General features: G+C 44.2%; 1 protein-coding gene across 31 annotated transcripts in view; it reads right to left on the reverse strand.

Annotated features, from left to right (window-relative positions):
• Positions 1–14,035, reverse strand: part of NCAM1 (neural cell adhesion molecule 1) — a 308,388-nt gene that overhangs the window by 35,532 nt on the left and 258,821 nt on the right. For 10 of the 31 annotated variants that reach the window (XM_074335488.1, XM_019753315.2, XM_074335478.1 and 7 more), the window contains exons 9-14: positions 10,322–10,351; positions 6,033–6,183; positions 5,476–5,660; positions 5,032–5,128; positions 4,543–4,713; positions 2,797–2,928 (exon numbers count right to left, since the gene is read on the reverse strand). In XM_074335488.1, the coding sequence (XP_074191589.1) occupies positions 2,797–2,928; positions 4,543–4,713; positions 5,032–5,128; positions 5,476–5,660; positions 6,033–6,183; positions 10,322–10,351 (766 nt within the window). Of the gene's footprint in view, positions 1–1,650; positions 1,666–2,796; positions 2,929–4,542; positions 4,714–5,031; positions 5,129–5,475; positions 5,661–6,032; positions 6,184–10,321; positions 10,352–14,035 lie in introns of all 31 variants that reach the window. The other 21 variants (XM_019753325.2, XM_019753318.2, XM_019753323.2 and 18 more) reach the window with 3 other exon arrangements.

The raw sequence follows: 14,035 nt of genomic DNA on the forward strand, positions 1-14,035 counted from the left end.
ATTCATGATCTACTCGGCATGGAGAGGTGATCCTACCATTTTCCAAAGGGCTTCTTGGAATCTTGGTTAATTACCCATTTTCATACTACCAGACCACAAACAAGGCCTAGAGGCCTCTCTTTTTAAAAAATTAAACATTGACTTTTAAAACAGCAACTGCTATAGAAATTCTCACCCGTACAAAGGCCGAGCTGCCAGGAAGTGAAAAGCACTTACAATCTTTGAAGTCCAAGACCCAGTTATTCTGATTCAGTTCTCAAACCCCTGTTACTGGTTAGAACCTCAAAGGAAGCTTCACCACAGCCTTTCTCTCCGTACCGTAACTAAGCCAGCATTCATGTACGGATAACCTCTAGAAGAGTGGAAACAAGACTCAAGCTAAAGACCAAGCTTCAGGATCTAGGAGGAAGACGTTCTCACACCCAGAGCTGTTCCTTCTGCATTCACTCACGGAAGCGCTGCCAGCCCAGGAGCAGATGGCTGTCAGACCTACCTGACAACTCCACCCCCCACCCCCATTTTGATTTCTTCCTGAACTGGTTCATTCAGGAACCAACTCTGCTGAGATAGTGAATTTAGGACTTGCTCAAAATCTCAAAACGCCTACACCGAGCTACTTAGTTTCTGCTGTAGCTGCAATATTTCTGAATACATTTGTAAAAGATAAGCTTCCCCGAGTGCCTTTCAGGAGCTAGGAGCTTTTTATGAAAAGAGTGTGCAGCTTTCTGAATACCTTTTCTTCCAAGTCTCTCTGGGTAATACTTCCCTCCACCACGCTGACCTCAGTACAGGAGGAAGGAGCCAAGCCTTAGCGGAAGTGAAGCTTGGGGGTATCTGAACAGTTCTGCTCCTGGAATAGCAGGCCGGCTTCCTGTTCCCCTTATTCCCTATGTCTGCTAGTTACAGCTTATATGATTGGGGGGGTGGTCCCTCCGTGGAGAATCACCCCTCTCTACATGCTTGGCAGTAGAGTTACTAAGTAGCTGGTTAGTTTTCCCAAACATGGAAATGCACGTTGGAAGTACCTCGTGCTAAAGAACAGAGTTGACAGGATCCTGCCTGCAGGATGTCCCCATAGCTTAGAAACTTTGTGTTACTCTTTACAATCGCAGCTGCTGCCTTCTCCTCCAGTCCTCCCAGTGCCCTCCGGCTACCACTCTGAGAGACTAAAGGGAAGGCACAATGAGCTCAATTCTTTTATCTCCCAAAGGCAAATATGAAAATCCTTTCAGGTTTTCTTCCCATGAAGGGATTTTGAATAGGGGCCTGGTGAGGATGTGGTCACTTTTCTGGCATTCTGGCTAAATGTGAGGTGGTGCTATAGTATGTTATTAGAGACCATCTGCAGACCCCACTGCACTTGGCTCAGCAAGCATCATTGTCACAGGGTAACTGTCACACACAGATATTAATAAATAAACAGAATTTCAAAGACATAAAAGTTGCATGCTCTAAAACAGGACGAGTGTTAGCCTCTCGGAGTAACCTACGGACATGAACAAGACTAAACTAAGGTCAGTGCGGTTAGGGCCCAGACAGTCATCTACTTCAGCCTCTAGGGGACAAAAAGGACTGGAACTAAATTAAGAACTAGGACTAGCAGATGTTAACACTATAGAAACAGGTAACGAAGTATGAAGAGGCACTTACGTGGAAGAGGGCTATCTGCATTTCCCATGGATGGAACACAGACGAAAAGAAAAGACAAGCGACAGACCCAAGAAAAAAAATAAGACGTAAAAGAAATGAATAGGGTCGGCAGAACGCATGGTGCTGGAAACTCAAATTATCAAATTACTTCAAATCCAGAAAGAAGCAATTCCTGTAGAAGGAAGATAAGACAGGCTTTCTACTTCTGGGAAGAGGTAAGGGGATCACTTTGCAGGCCCCTGGCTTCAAAGAGAAGGAAGCAAAGGAATCCCCCCATGTGCCTTTTAACTCCAGGAATTAGAGAGGGCCCAGGGAGCTCTGGGACCGCTCAAGGAGTCTGGTTCTACAGTATCTTCTTCAGCTGGATGGACTCATGAGCCGTCCAGGGCACTGATTCAGTTCTGTGGAGGGATCTCACTAGAGGAGGGTTCGCCAGAGCCTGGCTATTTGTGGGACGGGAGGGGAAAGGAAGGCAGGCATAGTTTAAGGGCAGATGGAATGACGGAGGAACACAGAAATGCATCCCTGAATGGCATCAGGAAGAAGTGGCTCTTCCAAGAGGCTGTGAGGGAGGGAGACCCTGGGGTGTGCTCCTGGTGTGGGAGGGAGGAGGGGCAGATAAGTCCAAGGCCTTTTGCATTGTTGGGACGTTGCTTCTGCTCCGACATCCTACAGCAGTCTCCGCTTTTCTATAACTTAATATCTCTGCTGCATCAAAGGTCCCACAACTAATTATGTGAACTGTCACTGCCGTTACCCTCTTCCTTCAAGTAACAAGCTGCTTAGGGACTTTGTGACCTGTGCCAAAAAGCCAATCTCCCAATTCCCTCCACAACACCTTGCTGTGTTTCTTCCCATTCCCTTTAATAATGTGCCGGTGGTTTTCCTCCCTGGCTGTTATTCTAATCAGCTGGATCAGCTACTATGACAGAGCCACCAAGCCCTTTAAGAAAGAGTATAAATGGACTGGGTATCAGCCATCACTGAAGGCCAGAGAACTAGGAGGTGGGACCACCTGGAGCAGAGGGATCTGAAAGACAAAAAGCTGTCATCTGAACAATGGTCTGGACCAGCTCAGGGTCCCCCATTGACCCCACGAAAAGAGAGTGGGCGGGTAGAAGAGGCAGGGCAGCTGGCTTTACTTACGGACTGGCTGCGTCTTGAACTCAGAGGCTGCGCTGATCTCGCCCAGACCCTTGCCATTGAGGGCTGCCAGTCGTACCGCGTACGTCGTCTCAGGCTTCAGCCCCATGATGGTGACGATGCCCTCCATGCTGGCTGTTGTGAGAATATGGGAAGGATAACAAAGGATGAAAAGCCTATTGGTAAAATGGTGCAGCCGCTATGGAAAACAGTATGGCAAGTTCTGAAAAACTTAAACATAGAATTATCATCTGATCCAGCAGTTCCACTTCTGGACATATACACAAAAGAACTGAAAGCAGGGACTGGAACAGATATTCATTCGTACACCCATGTTTACAGCAGCACTGTTCACAATAGCCAACAGGTGGACACAACCCATGTGTTGATGGGCACATGAATGGATAAACATGTGGTATACACATGCAATGGACTATTATTCAGCTTTAAAAAGGAATGAAATTCTGACACATGCTACAAAATAGATGAAACTTAAGGACATCATGCTAAGTGAGATAAACCAGACACAAAAGGATAAATTCAGTATTATTCCACTTATATGAAGTACCTAGAATAGTCAGCTACATAGAGACAGAAAATGGTTGCCAAGAGTTAGGCAGGGGGAATGGGGAGTTATTGTTTAATGGGTAACTGAGTTTGGGATGCATAGTGGTGATGGTTGCACAACAATGTAACTGTACTTAATGCCACTGAACTGTACACTTAAAATCATTAAAATAGTACATTTTATGTTGTATCACATTTTACCACAGTAAAAAAAATAGCTAGAAGTGATGTTACAAAAAGAAGCCTGTGGGACATATTGTGATATGGAATCAACTCCACAAAGTTGGTGTGAGGTTTCAGAGGAAAGTTAGGATGTAAAGGGATTGTTTTTTTGTAGTTCTAGTCCTGATTACACAGAAAATCCTTCCAGAACCCCCTCACACTTCCCCAAAGCTGGAAGAGTGATGGAAGCTTCTGGTGGAATGAATTCTCAGTAAAACTGGGTTGGAAGATGCCTCTGAATAGCTATGACACCATGTCCTAACTCTACTCTCATAACCAACTACCTGCCAGGATTAAAATTTTCTACAGAAACAAAACATACTTCACTGAGTTATCCCAATTCACCCCAAAGGAAGAGTTAGACGTAAATATACTCAATCCTTAGGAAAAGATGGTCTGGTCTCAGAATTTTCAAATTGCAGTCTGCCAAGGGTCATTTTAAAAATCTTGAGTTGGAACTGTATCGTGGGGTTGATTTAAGAACAGATTTGTCTCGCTGGTTCTGCTTATTTGGTTAATACCACGATTATATGACAGTCCCTGAATACACCCAAGCAGGACTGGCTGGGTGATGGCAGGGAATCTGCAGCACACGTGACCCACACATGCAGAGTGGAGTGAACTGCACTCATCTGCTTATGCGCAGCACCTAAGCAGGCCTTCTGCTTGCAGCTTGGTGGAGGGGGCCTCATCCGTCCTGGCGGGGGCATGGAAACCAAGTTCTGAAGGACCGGGGGGCAGGGGGCCCACAACTCTGCATGAGATGTGACTGTACCCTAATTCTGGGGGGACGGTGATGGTGCTGCAGCACAGAAACGTGAACAGGATGGCAGGTGATGACATCTGGCCTCCCCCAGTAGGTGAGAGCAGTGGGCCACCTCACCCAAATGGGCAGTCAGGGTGCCGGATCTGGTAAGCGCAGAGGGTGAGTGCGTGCCCAACACTTCGTTCCCCACTCACCTTCCTTGGCATCATACCACTTGAAGTGCCACACTTCCTCGCCCATTGCTCTCCACTCAGCCTTGTATTTGAGGATGGGCACTCCGCCTGTGGCCTCTGGCTCATCAAACTGCACCTGTGCTGTGCTAGAGTATGGCTCCACCTGGTCGATGGATGGTGAAGATGGGGTGTCTGTGGGGAGGGCACATATGGAGATGCAGGTGAGCCCGATTTGGTCCAGGTCACAACTCACAATCACGAAGCACATCTCTTACTCCTGTTCACTCTCGGAATCCTGTTGCCTGTATCATGTCCTCCCAGCCCACCTCACCATACGATTCTCTCCGAACATGCCCTGTGCCCAGATGCTCAAGCCTCTATCCCTCTGCTTCCTGACCACCTGGCTTTGCCGAGCCTGACCCTCTTCTTCCCACTCTCCTGACATCGCCAAAGGACACAAAATGGGCCGGCAAGGGTTTTAAGTGTGGTGCAGCCATAAGAGGCACTCACCTGCTTGGACGAGAATGAATTCCAAAGACTCCTGTCCAATGCGGTTCACTGCAGTGCAGTTGTAGTTTCCAAAATCATTTTCAGAGTCTGGGGTCACCTTTAGAAAAGAGAAGCTCTTAGGTTACATGTCTCATGGGATGGTTGCAGCCTCAGATCCTTATTTATTAGATTAAATTAGTAAAGAATAGAACCAGTAAAGCAGGAATCATTAGCTCTAGTCCAGCCTTACACCAGAGAGAACAGACGGGGGCTCATGGGAGAGGTACACTCTGTGTCCCAGGCCCTGATCTCGCCTACGGAGAGAAAGGGGCTGGCCTGAGGCTCAGTTGCTTCTCTAGCCAATGGCTCTTGGCTCAGGACATGCCAGAGAAGCAAGAGACATTTTAGCTGCATACAGGAACCTACCCATAGCCAAACTGTGCCTTTTCCTCCCGCCCCACTCACCTCCAGGTAGCTGGCGGAGGGGGTGTTGTAGATCTTGATATTGCTGTAGTTGGAGCTTGGCAATAGCTGACCATCTCGGAACCACGAGATTGTGGCACTGGGGTAGGCAAACACCTCACAGGTGATGTTTACCTGGTTCCCCTCCCAAGTGTACACAGCCACAGGGCCCTGCAACTTGGGGGCATCTGCAATGAACGCAAGTGACTATTAGGAAGGCTGCCACTATTGTGGAGCCCCACATATCCTGTCTTCTGGCACTGAGAGGCGAGTCGCCCCAAAGCACAGCTAGTGCCAGGGTACAGTAGAAGTCAGGCCATTTCGGCAATCCTGTGAGCTGCATGGTAAGACAGAGGGCATGTGGCTTGTAAGAAACCTGGGGATGGTGTACGGGGGGGTAAGCTGGGGACACAGCTGTGAAATGGCCTAGGGCCAACTGCCACAGAGACGGCGGGCAGAGCTCACAGGGTGCAGCTCAGGTCCTAGCTGCTATTTTCCCCCTTTTTCCCGACCTTGCACAGTCCCTCCCCTCACTGTGCCTTTTCGCAGTTATTCCTCACATTGCACTTCGAGGTACATGGACTGGGAGTCCTGGCCGATGGTGTTGCTGGCAGTGCAGATGTATTCCCCAGCGTCTGTGTACTGGATGCTCTTCAGGGTCAGGGATGACACTCGGGCGTGGCTGCGCACCACCATGTGCCCGTCCAGAGTCTGCCGGGAGGGAACGGAGAGCGTCAGAGCCCGGACAAGGCGGGAGCTAGGAGACCAGGCCATCGCTCGTCTGTGACCAGTCTCACATCCTCTCTCCTCTCTCTGCCAATGTCTACGTCTTGCTTTAGGTACCAACTAGTGGGGGAGGCTGCAGAGAGCACCATAGAAACTTGGGTGTATCCAAAACAGAAAATGGGATTTATGTCAAGCAGCCTAGCCTATGTGCCAAGATCGGTTTGGGCAAGGACAACCAAGGTCCCCCAAGATGACTTTGCTTGGCGTGTCTAATATGGAAGCAAAAGCCCTGACCAGCAGATATTCCAGCAGAAACAGCCTTGCCTCATGAGATTCTTGGAAACCTGCACTCCTGTCCTTTCCTTCCAGCAGTCTGCCCATCTGCCGGTTCACAGTGCATGCACACATAATGGGAAATCCAAATGTGCTAAAATGTAAGAAATTATGTAAGAAACTTGTATTTATGCAGATGTCTTGCTTTCCTGGATGCTTAAAGTAAAATAATTTCATTTAAAAAAAAAAGCCCAATAATTAAGAACTCAGGAGCTGCTGAGCTGGCGATGAGGGTAACTGGTCCCCTCTCTAGGCACAGGGGTACAGGCAGATCTGGCATCCTTGACACCAGTCACCACCATTTTCTAGCCCTTGATCCTATAATTGGCTTTCTGAGTCTCTCAAATTACAGTGACTAGTCAGAAAGGAAATAAGCATGTGATCCCTAGGCAATGGGTACTAGAATATTTCCAAAGTGCCCCCCACCCCCACCCCTTTACACTCTAAGTACAATGATTGCTAGCCTAGGAAAAGTCTGGGCATGTGGCTCAAGTCCATGTCCTCAAGAAAGCTGGTAATCTGAAGGAGTTTGCTCCTCAAAGGCTGGGTCACACTCTATCTCCAGCACACGGTATTCCGCAAGGATGGATAGGTGAGTGGTCTGCATATGGCACCTGCCACATAAAGGGCTTGGGCCTTTAAAGAATGAAAGGACACCTGATTTCAGACTCTTGATATACTGGTTTGGAAGCCCAAAACTCAGAACTGCAATGTCCTACTTCCCAAACAGCAGCCTGTTTGGGAAGCTCTAAAGCAAGCCTCCACCAGCTTTGTGAGAAGTCTCAGCAGATCTATTACAAGAAGTCCCTATACCATTACTGATAGACCTAACCCATTTCAGCCATATCACATTTCACATCTGGAAGCTAGGACACAACTTCCAGCAAGGAGACAGAAGAGCCAAGCAACATTATCCCCAGCTGCTGCTGCACGTGCCACTTCTCTCTGAGAGGAGTGTCCAATGCCCGTGGCTCTTGGCTCCATTTGACTTGTACATCTGTGAGGCTGACTGGCTGAGAAGCTGCACCCCAGGAGACGCCACACATTAATGAGACAAGGCAACAGACAGGTGTGGAGCACTTGGCTAGAAAGCCTCCTCTCAAAAGTCTCCAGTTTGTTGAAGACATTGGATCCTGGGCCCCTGTTCTTGTGAGCTGACAGGGTTGTGCCGGTAGAGCTCAGTGGCAATTTTCATGCACCATGCAATATCTTTCCCCGTCACTCTAAACTAGTGGCATTGAGAGCGTGAAGCCATTCCTGCAAATATCTCTGAAGGGCTTGTTACCTGCTTTGACCCAAAGACAGTAGGACAAAGGCAGAGATTTGAAGTCCACACCGGCTTTCTGGTTATGGCAGTGAGAACACAGGTTCAGCCGGCAGTGATGACAGCCAGCAACTGAACTAGGATTCTTTGTCACACAGACGTGTCCTGGGGCCATCACACACAAACACAGAAAACTGACCAGAATCTTTGGGAAGTCAAGAGAACATCTCCATAAGGGAGATATTGCAGCATGAGATGCCAAGAAAGTCATGTAGGTAAGAGTAGGACATTAACACGTAACAACAAAGCAAGGCATGAGCAGTCTTTACTCAGAACAATCTAGGAAATGGTTAAGAGAAGCTCAGGAAGTGGTTGTATTGACAGCCACACTTCCCCTCCCCCCATCTATCTGGTCTCTTTCCTACATTTCTCTATGTGGAAATTTTTCTCATTTAACGATGTCAACAGACCAGTAGGCGGCTCTCTATAGAGAATTCTAATTTTGCAGCGGCTCATGACAGGATTAATGATGGGATTATTTGCCAGATGCCCAATTCTCTCTCTGAGGGGACGCAGAGACTCCACTGAGACTGGACTATCTGTTTCAGAAATGTTTTACTCTGGCACCGGGACAAAGTCAGGGAGTGCTGTGTATAAGCCATCCAGACCAAAAGTCATGTTGATAATTCAGGCTCTGGAGGAGGAAACAGATGAACTCTGGGCAAGAACGAAGAGATCATTATGGCAAGAAGACCCTGTTTTGCAAAAGACTATGAAGGGTAATTATAATTATTCTTCTCATCAAACCTTTTTCATCCCCTTTCTTCCAGGTAAAAGTGTTAAGGCTTTTCAGAGCTAACAGAATGAAACTGGCCATAATCCAAGCCGTCTTCTGAGCTCCTCTGGACTTAACGGTTTTCATCTCTGAATGAGACAAATAAGAGGGAATGGAACTTCTGAGCCCCAGGGGTGGCAGTCATTTGAAAGTCAATTATGTCCAGTGTAAGATGCTGAAGATAAGGACACTTCTGGAAAACGGAGTGACGCGTCTGCTTTCCTGGGAGTAAACCTATTACTTCCACTTATGGTAATAATTCTCTTAACATCTCCTTACTGCTCCTGATAAATCTCAGCTCCGCCTCTAGCCAGGTCTAAATCAGAATGACAGGGGGAAGATGTACAAGGCCAAGCAGAATAAGATCTGTATCTGCTCAGGATGGCTGATAATTAACCCTTCTCTCCCTTTCCGAGTCCCAATGGGTCCATGACTTTGGCAATAAAACACCCAGGCTTTGATGGCACTAAGAGATTCCTGTGCCACAGGAAGGAAGTATTTCAGTGAGGAAGTGCCCTGAACCATAGTCCCATGACATGGAGGAAGGTCTGATGCAAAGAGAGCATATAATGAACTAAATTTGGTGATGGCAGAGTGTTCATGTGCAGAAACTCATACCAGTGCCTGCGGACAGGCAGTCAACTTTTAAATATTAAACAACATTAAATATTTATAGCCATGACCTGAACATGAGTTGTGTGTTCTGAATAATTATCATTTCTGAAAGACTAAGAGGATAGATTTATCTAATTATAATACACAGTCTATGTTATATCCTACATTTATAAGATTACTATATCAAAATTCCATCTGGAGAAGAGACAGTTATTTTTTAAAGAAAGCATTTATAGATTAGATCCTTGAACCTCATCTAAAGTATACTGGTTTTATTTCTCTATCTGTTACTTAATGACACAAATTAAGTAAAAAATGATAGATATCATCGTGAGTAGGATCTTGGGGGTGTAAAATTAAAATCTAAAGATTAATATTTACCTTCAATTTTCAAAATAAGTCCCCTGTTACCCAAACTGAAGCAAGTAGTCAGAGAAATTTCAAAGGCTAAATGCTACCAACTTTTAGAAAACATAAACCATTTGTGCCAAATCATTCTAATCTAATAAATGTAATGCTCTATGAAAGTAACATAGATATGTTTAACAATTTGGGAAAACCAACGAGAGATGTCATTTGCATTGCTTCGAGGTGAAATGTGATGTGATAATTTATTAAGACCAATCATTTAAAAATAAGTGAGCAACAAGATGAGTTGAGCTGGAAAGGAAAGGGCTGAGTCGGTTTTTAGACCACTAACTCTGTGACTTTATGATCAAAGCCACATCAACCAGGTCAGAGTCAGAAAATTTCACCATTGGAAAACGCCTGGCCTGAGAATTGGGGCGATTTACTTCTACAAGTATAATTACCTGGATGTGATTTTACCAGCACCAGCAAGAGCATAAGGTCCAGTTTTAGGAAATAATAAGGAGTTGTTCATCCACTCCCAACACAGCTTGCTTGCTCATCCTAAAATGACACTATTGCTAAGTAACGTCTACCACTATTGACCTATTCTTTAATCTAACTAAAGTACTAATTAGTTCAGCATGCCTGGTTATTAAACTGTAATGGTGAGTTAAACTGCAATGCTTTCAAAACTAAAGACTGGCTAGTGGTCAGGTAAGCTATACCTCTTGCTTCTCTGGTCGAGTCCACGAAGCCTGGAGAGAACAAGATATAAAACACAACAAGAAAGCAGTAAAATTTTACAACATGTTGCTTTAGAGAATTGATGTATCACACTGCATTCGTGCACATGCAGCTTCTTTTTAATTCAGAACTTTTTCCAAAGCCCACTTTCAATGATGTGTTTATTACCCAATTTAATGTAGGACTTAGCTTATATTCAGCTCCACCCCCCCACCACCTTATGCACATTGAGATGATATAATTCAAAGGTAAAGGCTTTCCTGAGTTTCGGTAAACATATATATGTATCCCCGCAGACATATTGGACTGCTCCTATCCCAAAATGTCTTGAATATTCCTCATAGTATTTGGTGACATTACCAGCTCTAACCACATAATGTAGAGATACTTATAATTTTCCTCCTTTGGATTTTATTAGACAGCTTATCACAAATACACTAATGCCATTTTGTGCTCGTGCATTTTATAACTCTTTGCATGCATACTATTAAAAATCAAGTTTTTATTTTTATTTTTTAAAAAAAGGAACGGAAAAGGAGCAGAGAGGCACATTAGGAATGAGAAGTATGAAATCCTTAAGACTATGGGTCAGGAAGCTTTGAGGATACTGAACTCTGAGTGCTGTGTGAGGGCTCCAGTCAGTTCTTAGAGGTAGGGGAATGGCCATATGGCATGCAGGCTCAAGCATGCACCATCTTTACCAAGCATGGCAGTCACAAAAAGTGACCCAACTCAGGGACACAAAGGTTGGGTTTTTCCTACCCACATCTAGATTTTTTATTTATCTGGCATTTGGGAATCTACTCTGCTTACAGTTTTTCTGTTTTCATACCGGAGTCAAAAGTGTCATACCTGCATTGTTCTTTCTATTAGATGTCATGACTGCCTGATTGTCCCTGATGTTCAGATGGAAAAAGGATAGAAAAGACGCCAGAGACACAGCAATGCAATCCAGGAAATGCAAATGAGTTAGCAAACATTTAGTAAGAGTCCACTAAATGCAAGGAGCTCTTGAGAAATATGATGGAAATGTTGAATTATATCACATGATGTCGGAATAAAGAAGAAAGTGAGAACAGAAGAACATGCATAGACCAAAGTAAGAGTGGGCCAACATATCAAATGTGGTTGCCAATTCCACATCACTCAGAAGCTTGTCTGTCACATGCCAGGGCTGCATGAACCAAACATTTTTTACGGGCTGTATCATATGGGGTTGTTTTTCAGATCTGATTTTTCTTGTGTCCCTCTCAAATCCTTGTAGTTTTGTGGCTTTTGGGATAAATTAGTTGCTAGTAACACAATGTTTCTAGTAGCCTGACCTCCCCATCTGTGCCTGGTGTAATGACAGAATATGCGTTGCTCCTGATAATTTGATAGAGGTTGTGTGGCCTACTTTAAGACAACCTGATATGCAAATACACACACAAAATAAATTAAGATTTGGTTAGTACTATTTCAAGAATTATTGGCTCCAGGTTCTTTTCATAGTCACATGTTTTATTATCTTACAAGTCTGCAGGAATATGTATATAAACTAAAGGGAAACATCCCTCCATTTATTCTAAGGTATTCCCTGTTAGACATTTGCCCACACCTGGATAAGCCAGACTCTGATTGCTCAATGAAGGTACCTTCTCCAATGTTTAAAGTGGACGCCTCATTTGTATTGAGTGAGGGATTCTTCCTGGTGATAAAAAGCTCCAGTTTGCAGAGAATCCAGGATTTCAAAAGGCTTCTCTTATTTGTGGGCTACTCGGTCAGCTCAAGATTCAAGGTTCATTAAATGCTTTTCTTTTTTTTTCTGTTTATCTCTTTTGATCTCAACTCTTCACCCCTTTCCTTTTCCTTAAGCACTAAGGCTTCACATGCCTTTCTTTACCAGTCATTTCAAAGGCAAGTTCAAATAAGCACACAACGCATTTGTTCTGTCAGGGATACATGATGCAAATCATCATCCAGAGGTCTCACTCAATATGCAAATGGTACCTGGAATTCAGTACCACTCACTTACATACCTGGCAATAGGTAAAAGGAGTCTGGGTGGGAATACTAATGAAATGACGTGCATGCACACACTTTTTGCATTTGTTATCACAATGGCTTCCATACACATTGATCAAACTGACCCACTGGGATGTTCAAATATGTTTGTTTTTTTGTGTCAACATAATAGTGACCACTAATAAATGAATTAACTTTCAGACAGATGATCTATTCTAATGATCTTAATGACCCAAACTTAGTCTAACTATTATCAGTTGTTGAGCACGACCAACTCCACTAGCTAAAGCTTAGCAGCTTGATAATAATTAATCTCCAATGCATAATTGGACTGAACCTAGAGACACGGTCAAAGATAAGGTGTGACAGACAGGCACTGTACTGGTGTTTGCTTTTTTTTTTAATGAAGAAAAACATCAGCATATCATTAGAAAGTCACTAACTACATATCTATGGTTGAAAGCCTTTTTTCCCCTCTTCTCTTAAGAAGGGTAATACCAGATTCAACTAAATGAAGTAAAAGACCAAATTGTTTTAATTAGCTTATATTGTAACTAACTTGATTAAAGGTATCATTGAGCCTTCCATGAAAGTCATCAAAATCATGAGAGAACACCACGGCATTAGGTATTCTGTCTTCTGAGCCAGTGGCCCAAAGGGAAGCTCTGGTGGCATTCTAAGAGCTCTGTACTTGACCCTGTCCCAGTCAACGTTTTTACCAGTGACTTGGACAAAGATATTTCAAGTATGTGTTCATATAAGGTTGAAAGCAACAGCTAATACAAATGCTAGATGACAGTTGCATGGGGAAGACCACTGCATTGCCTGCCATTAAGACTTGAACTTAGAAGGGGGTCACCATTGACTGTTAGACCTCATTACTTTATGAATAAATACATTATATATACATACGGGGGGGTGCCAAAAAATGTATACAAGTGGACACTTTGGTCAACAGTTCTCAAGCAGTAGTTCGCGGTAATCAGAACTGTCTGGACGCTGATGTTAACCACTTTGAGCTCCTCTTGTAATTGCAGAAGTCAAATGTGACTTGTATTCATCTTTTGTTATTGGTATATATTGAGTATTACAATTTTAATACAGTTTTCCTTTCTTAAAATGTGTATACATTTTTTTGGCACCCTCTGTATATATATACACAATAGTGGGGTATGGGTGGGTTGAAATTCCCTGGACCCACAGACCTCTAAAGGACAGTTCTGATGAAAACCACTCTTGACTATCGGAAAGATGGACTCAAATGGTTGTTCTCAAGCCAGGGAGCATCTGTACATGTGGAATTTTTGGTAATCACAAGCATTAGAGGTGGCTACTGGCATTTAGGGAGAAGGGGAGGAGGGTGTTAAATATCTTGCAATGCACAAGACAATCCCGGCTAAGGAATAGTCTTCCCAAATTGTCATAGTGACCCCAGTGAGAAACACTGGGTTGCAACCAACAAAACACAATTTTTCACAGAAATAAATATAAAATTCTGCATGATTGGTTAAAAAATCAATTGTATAAGAACAGGATAGGGGATATGTGGCTTAAATGCCGTTCACATAAAAAAGACCTGAACATTTTAGTTGACCGCAAGCTCAATATGAGGCAACAGGATGAGGAAACTGCTAAAGGCTAATGCAAATTTAACTGCATTACAGTGTCCAGATCAAGGGAGCAATAACCCC

Source organism: Rhinolophus sinicus, linkage group LG06, assembly GCF_036562045.2.
Source record: "Rhinolophus sinicus isolate RSC01 linkage group LG06, ASM3656204v1, whole genome shotgun sequence".
Lineage (NCBI taxonomy): Eukaryota > Metazoa > Chordata > Mammalia > Chiroptera > Rhinolophidae > Rhinolophus > Rhinolophus sinicus.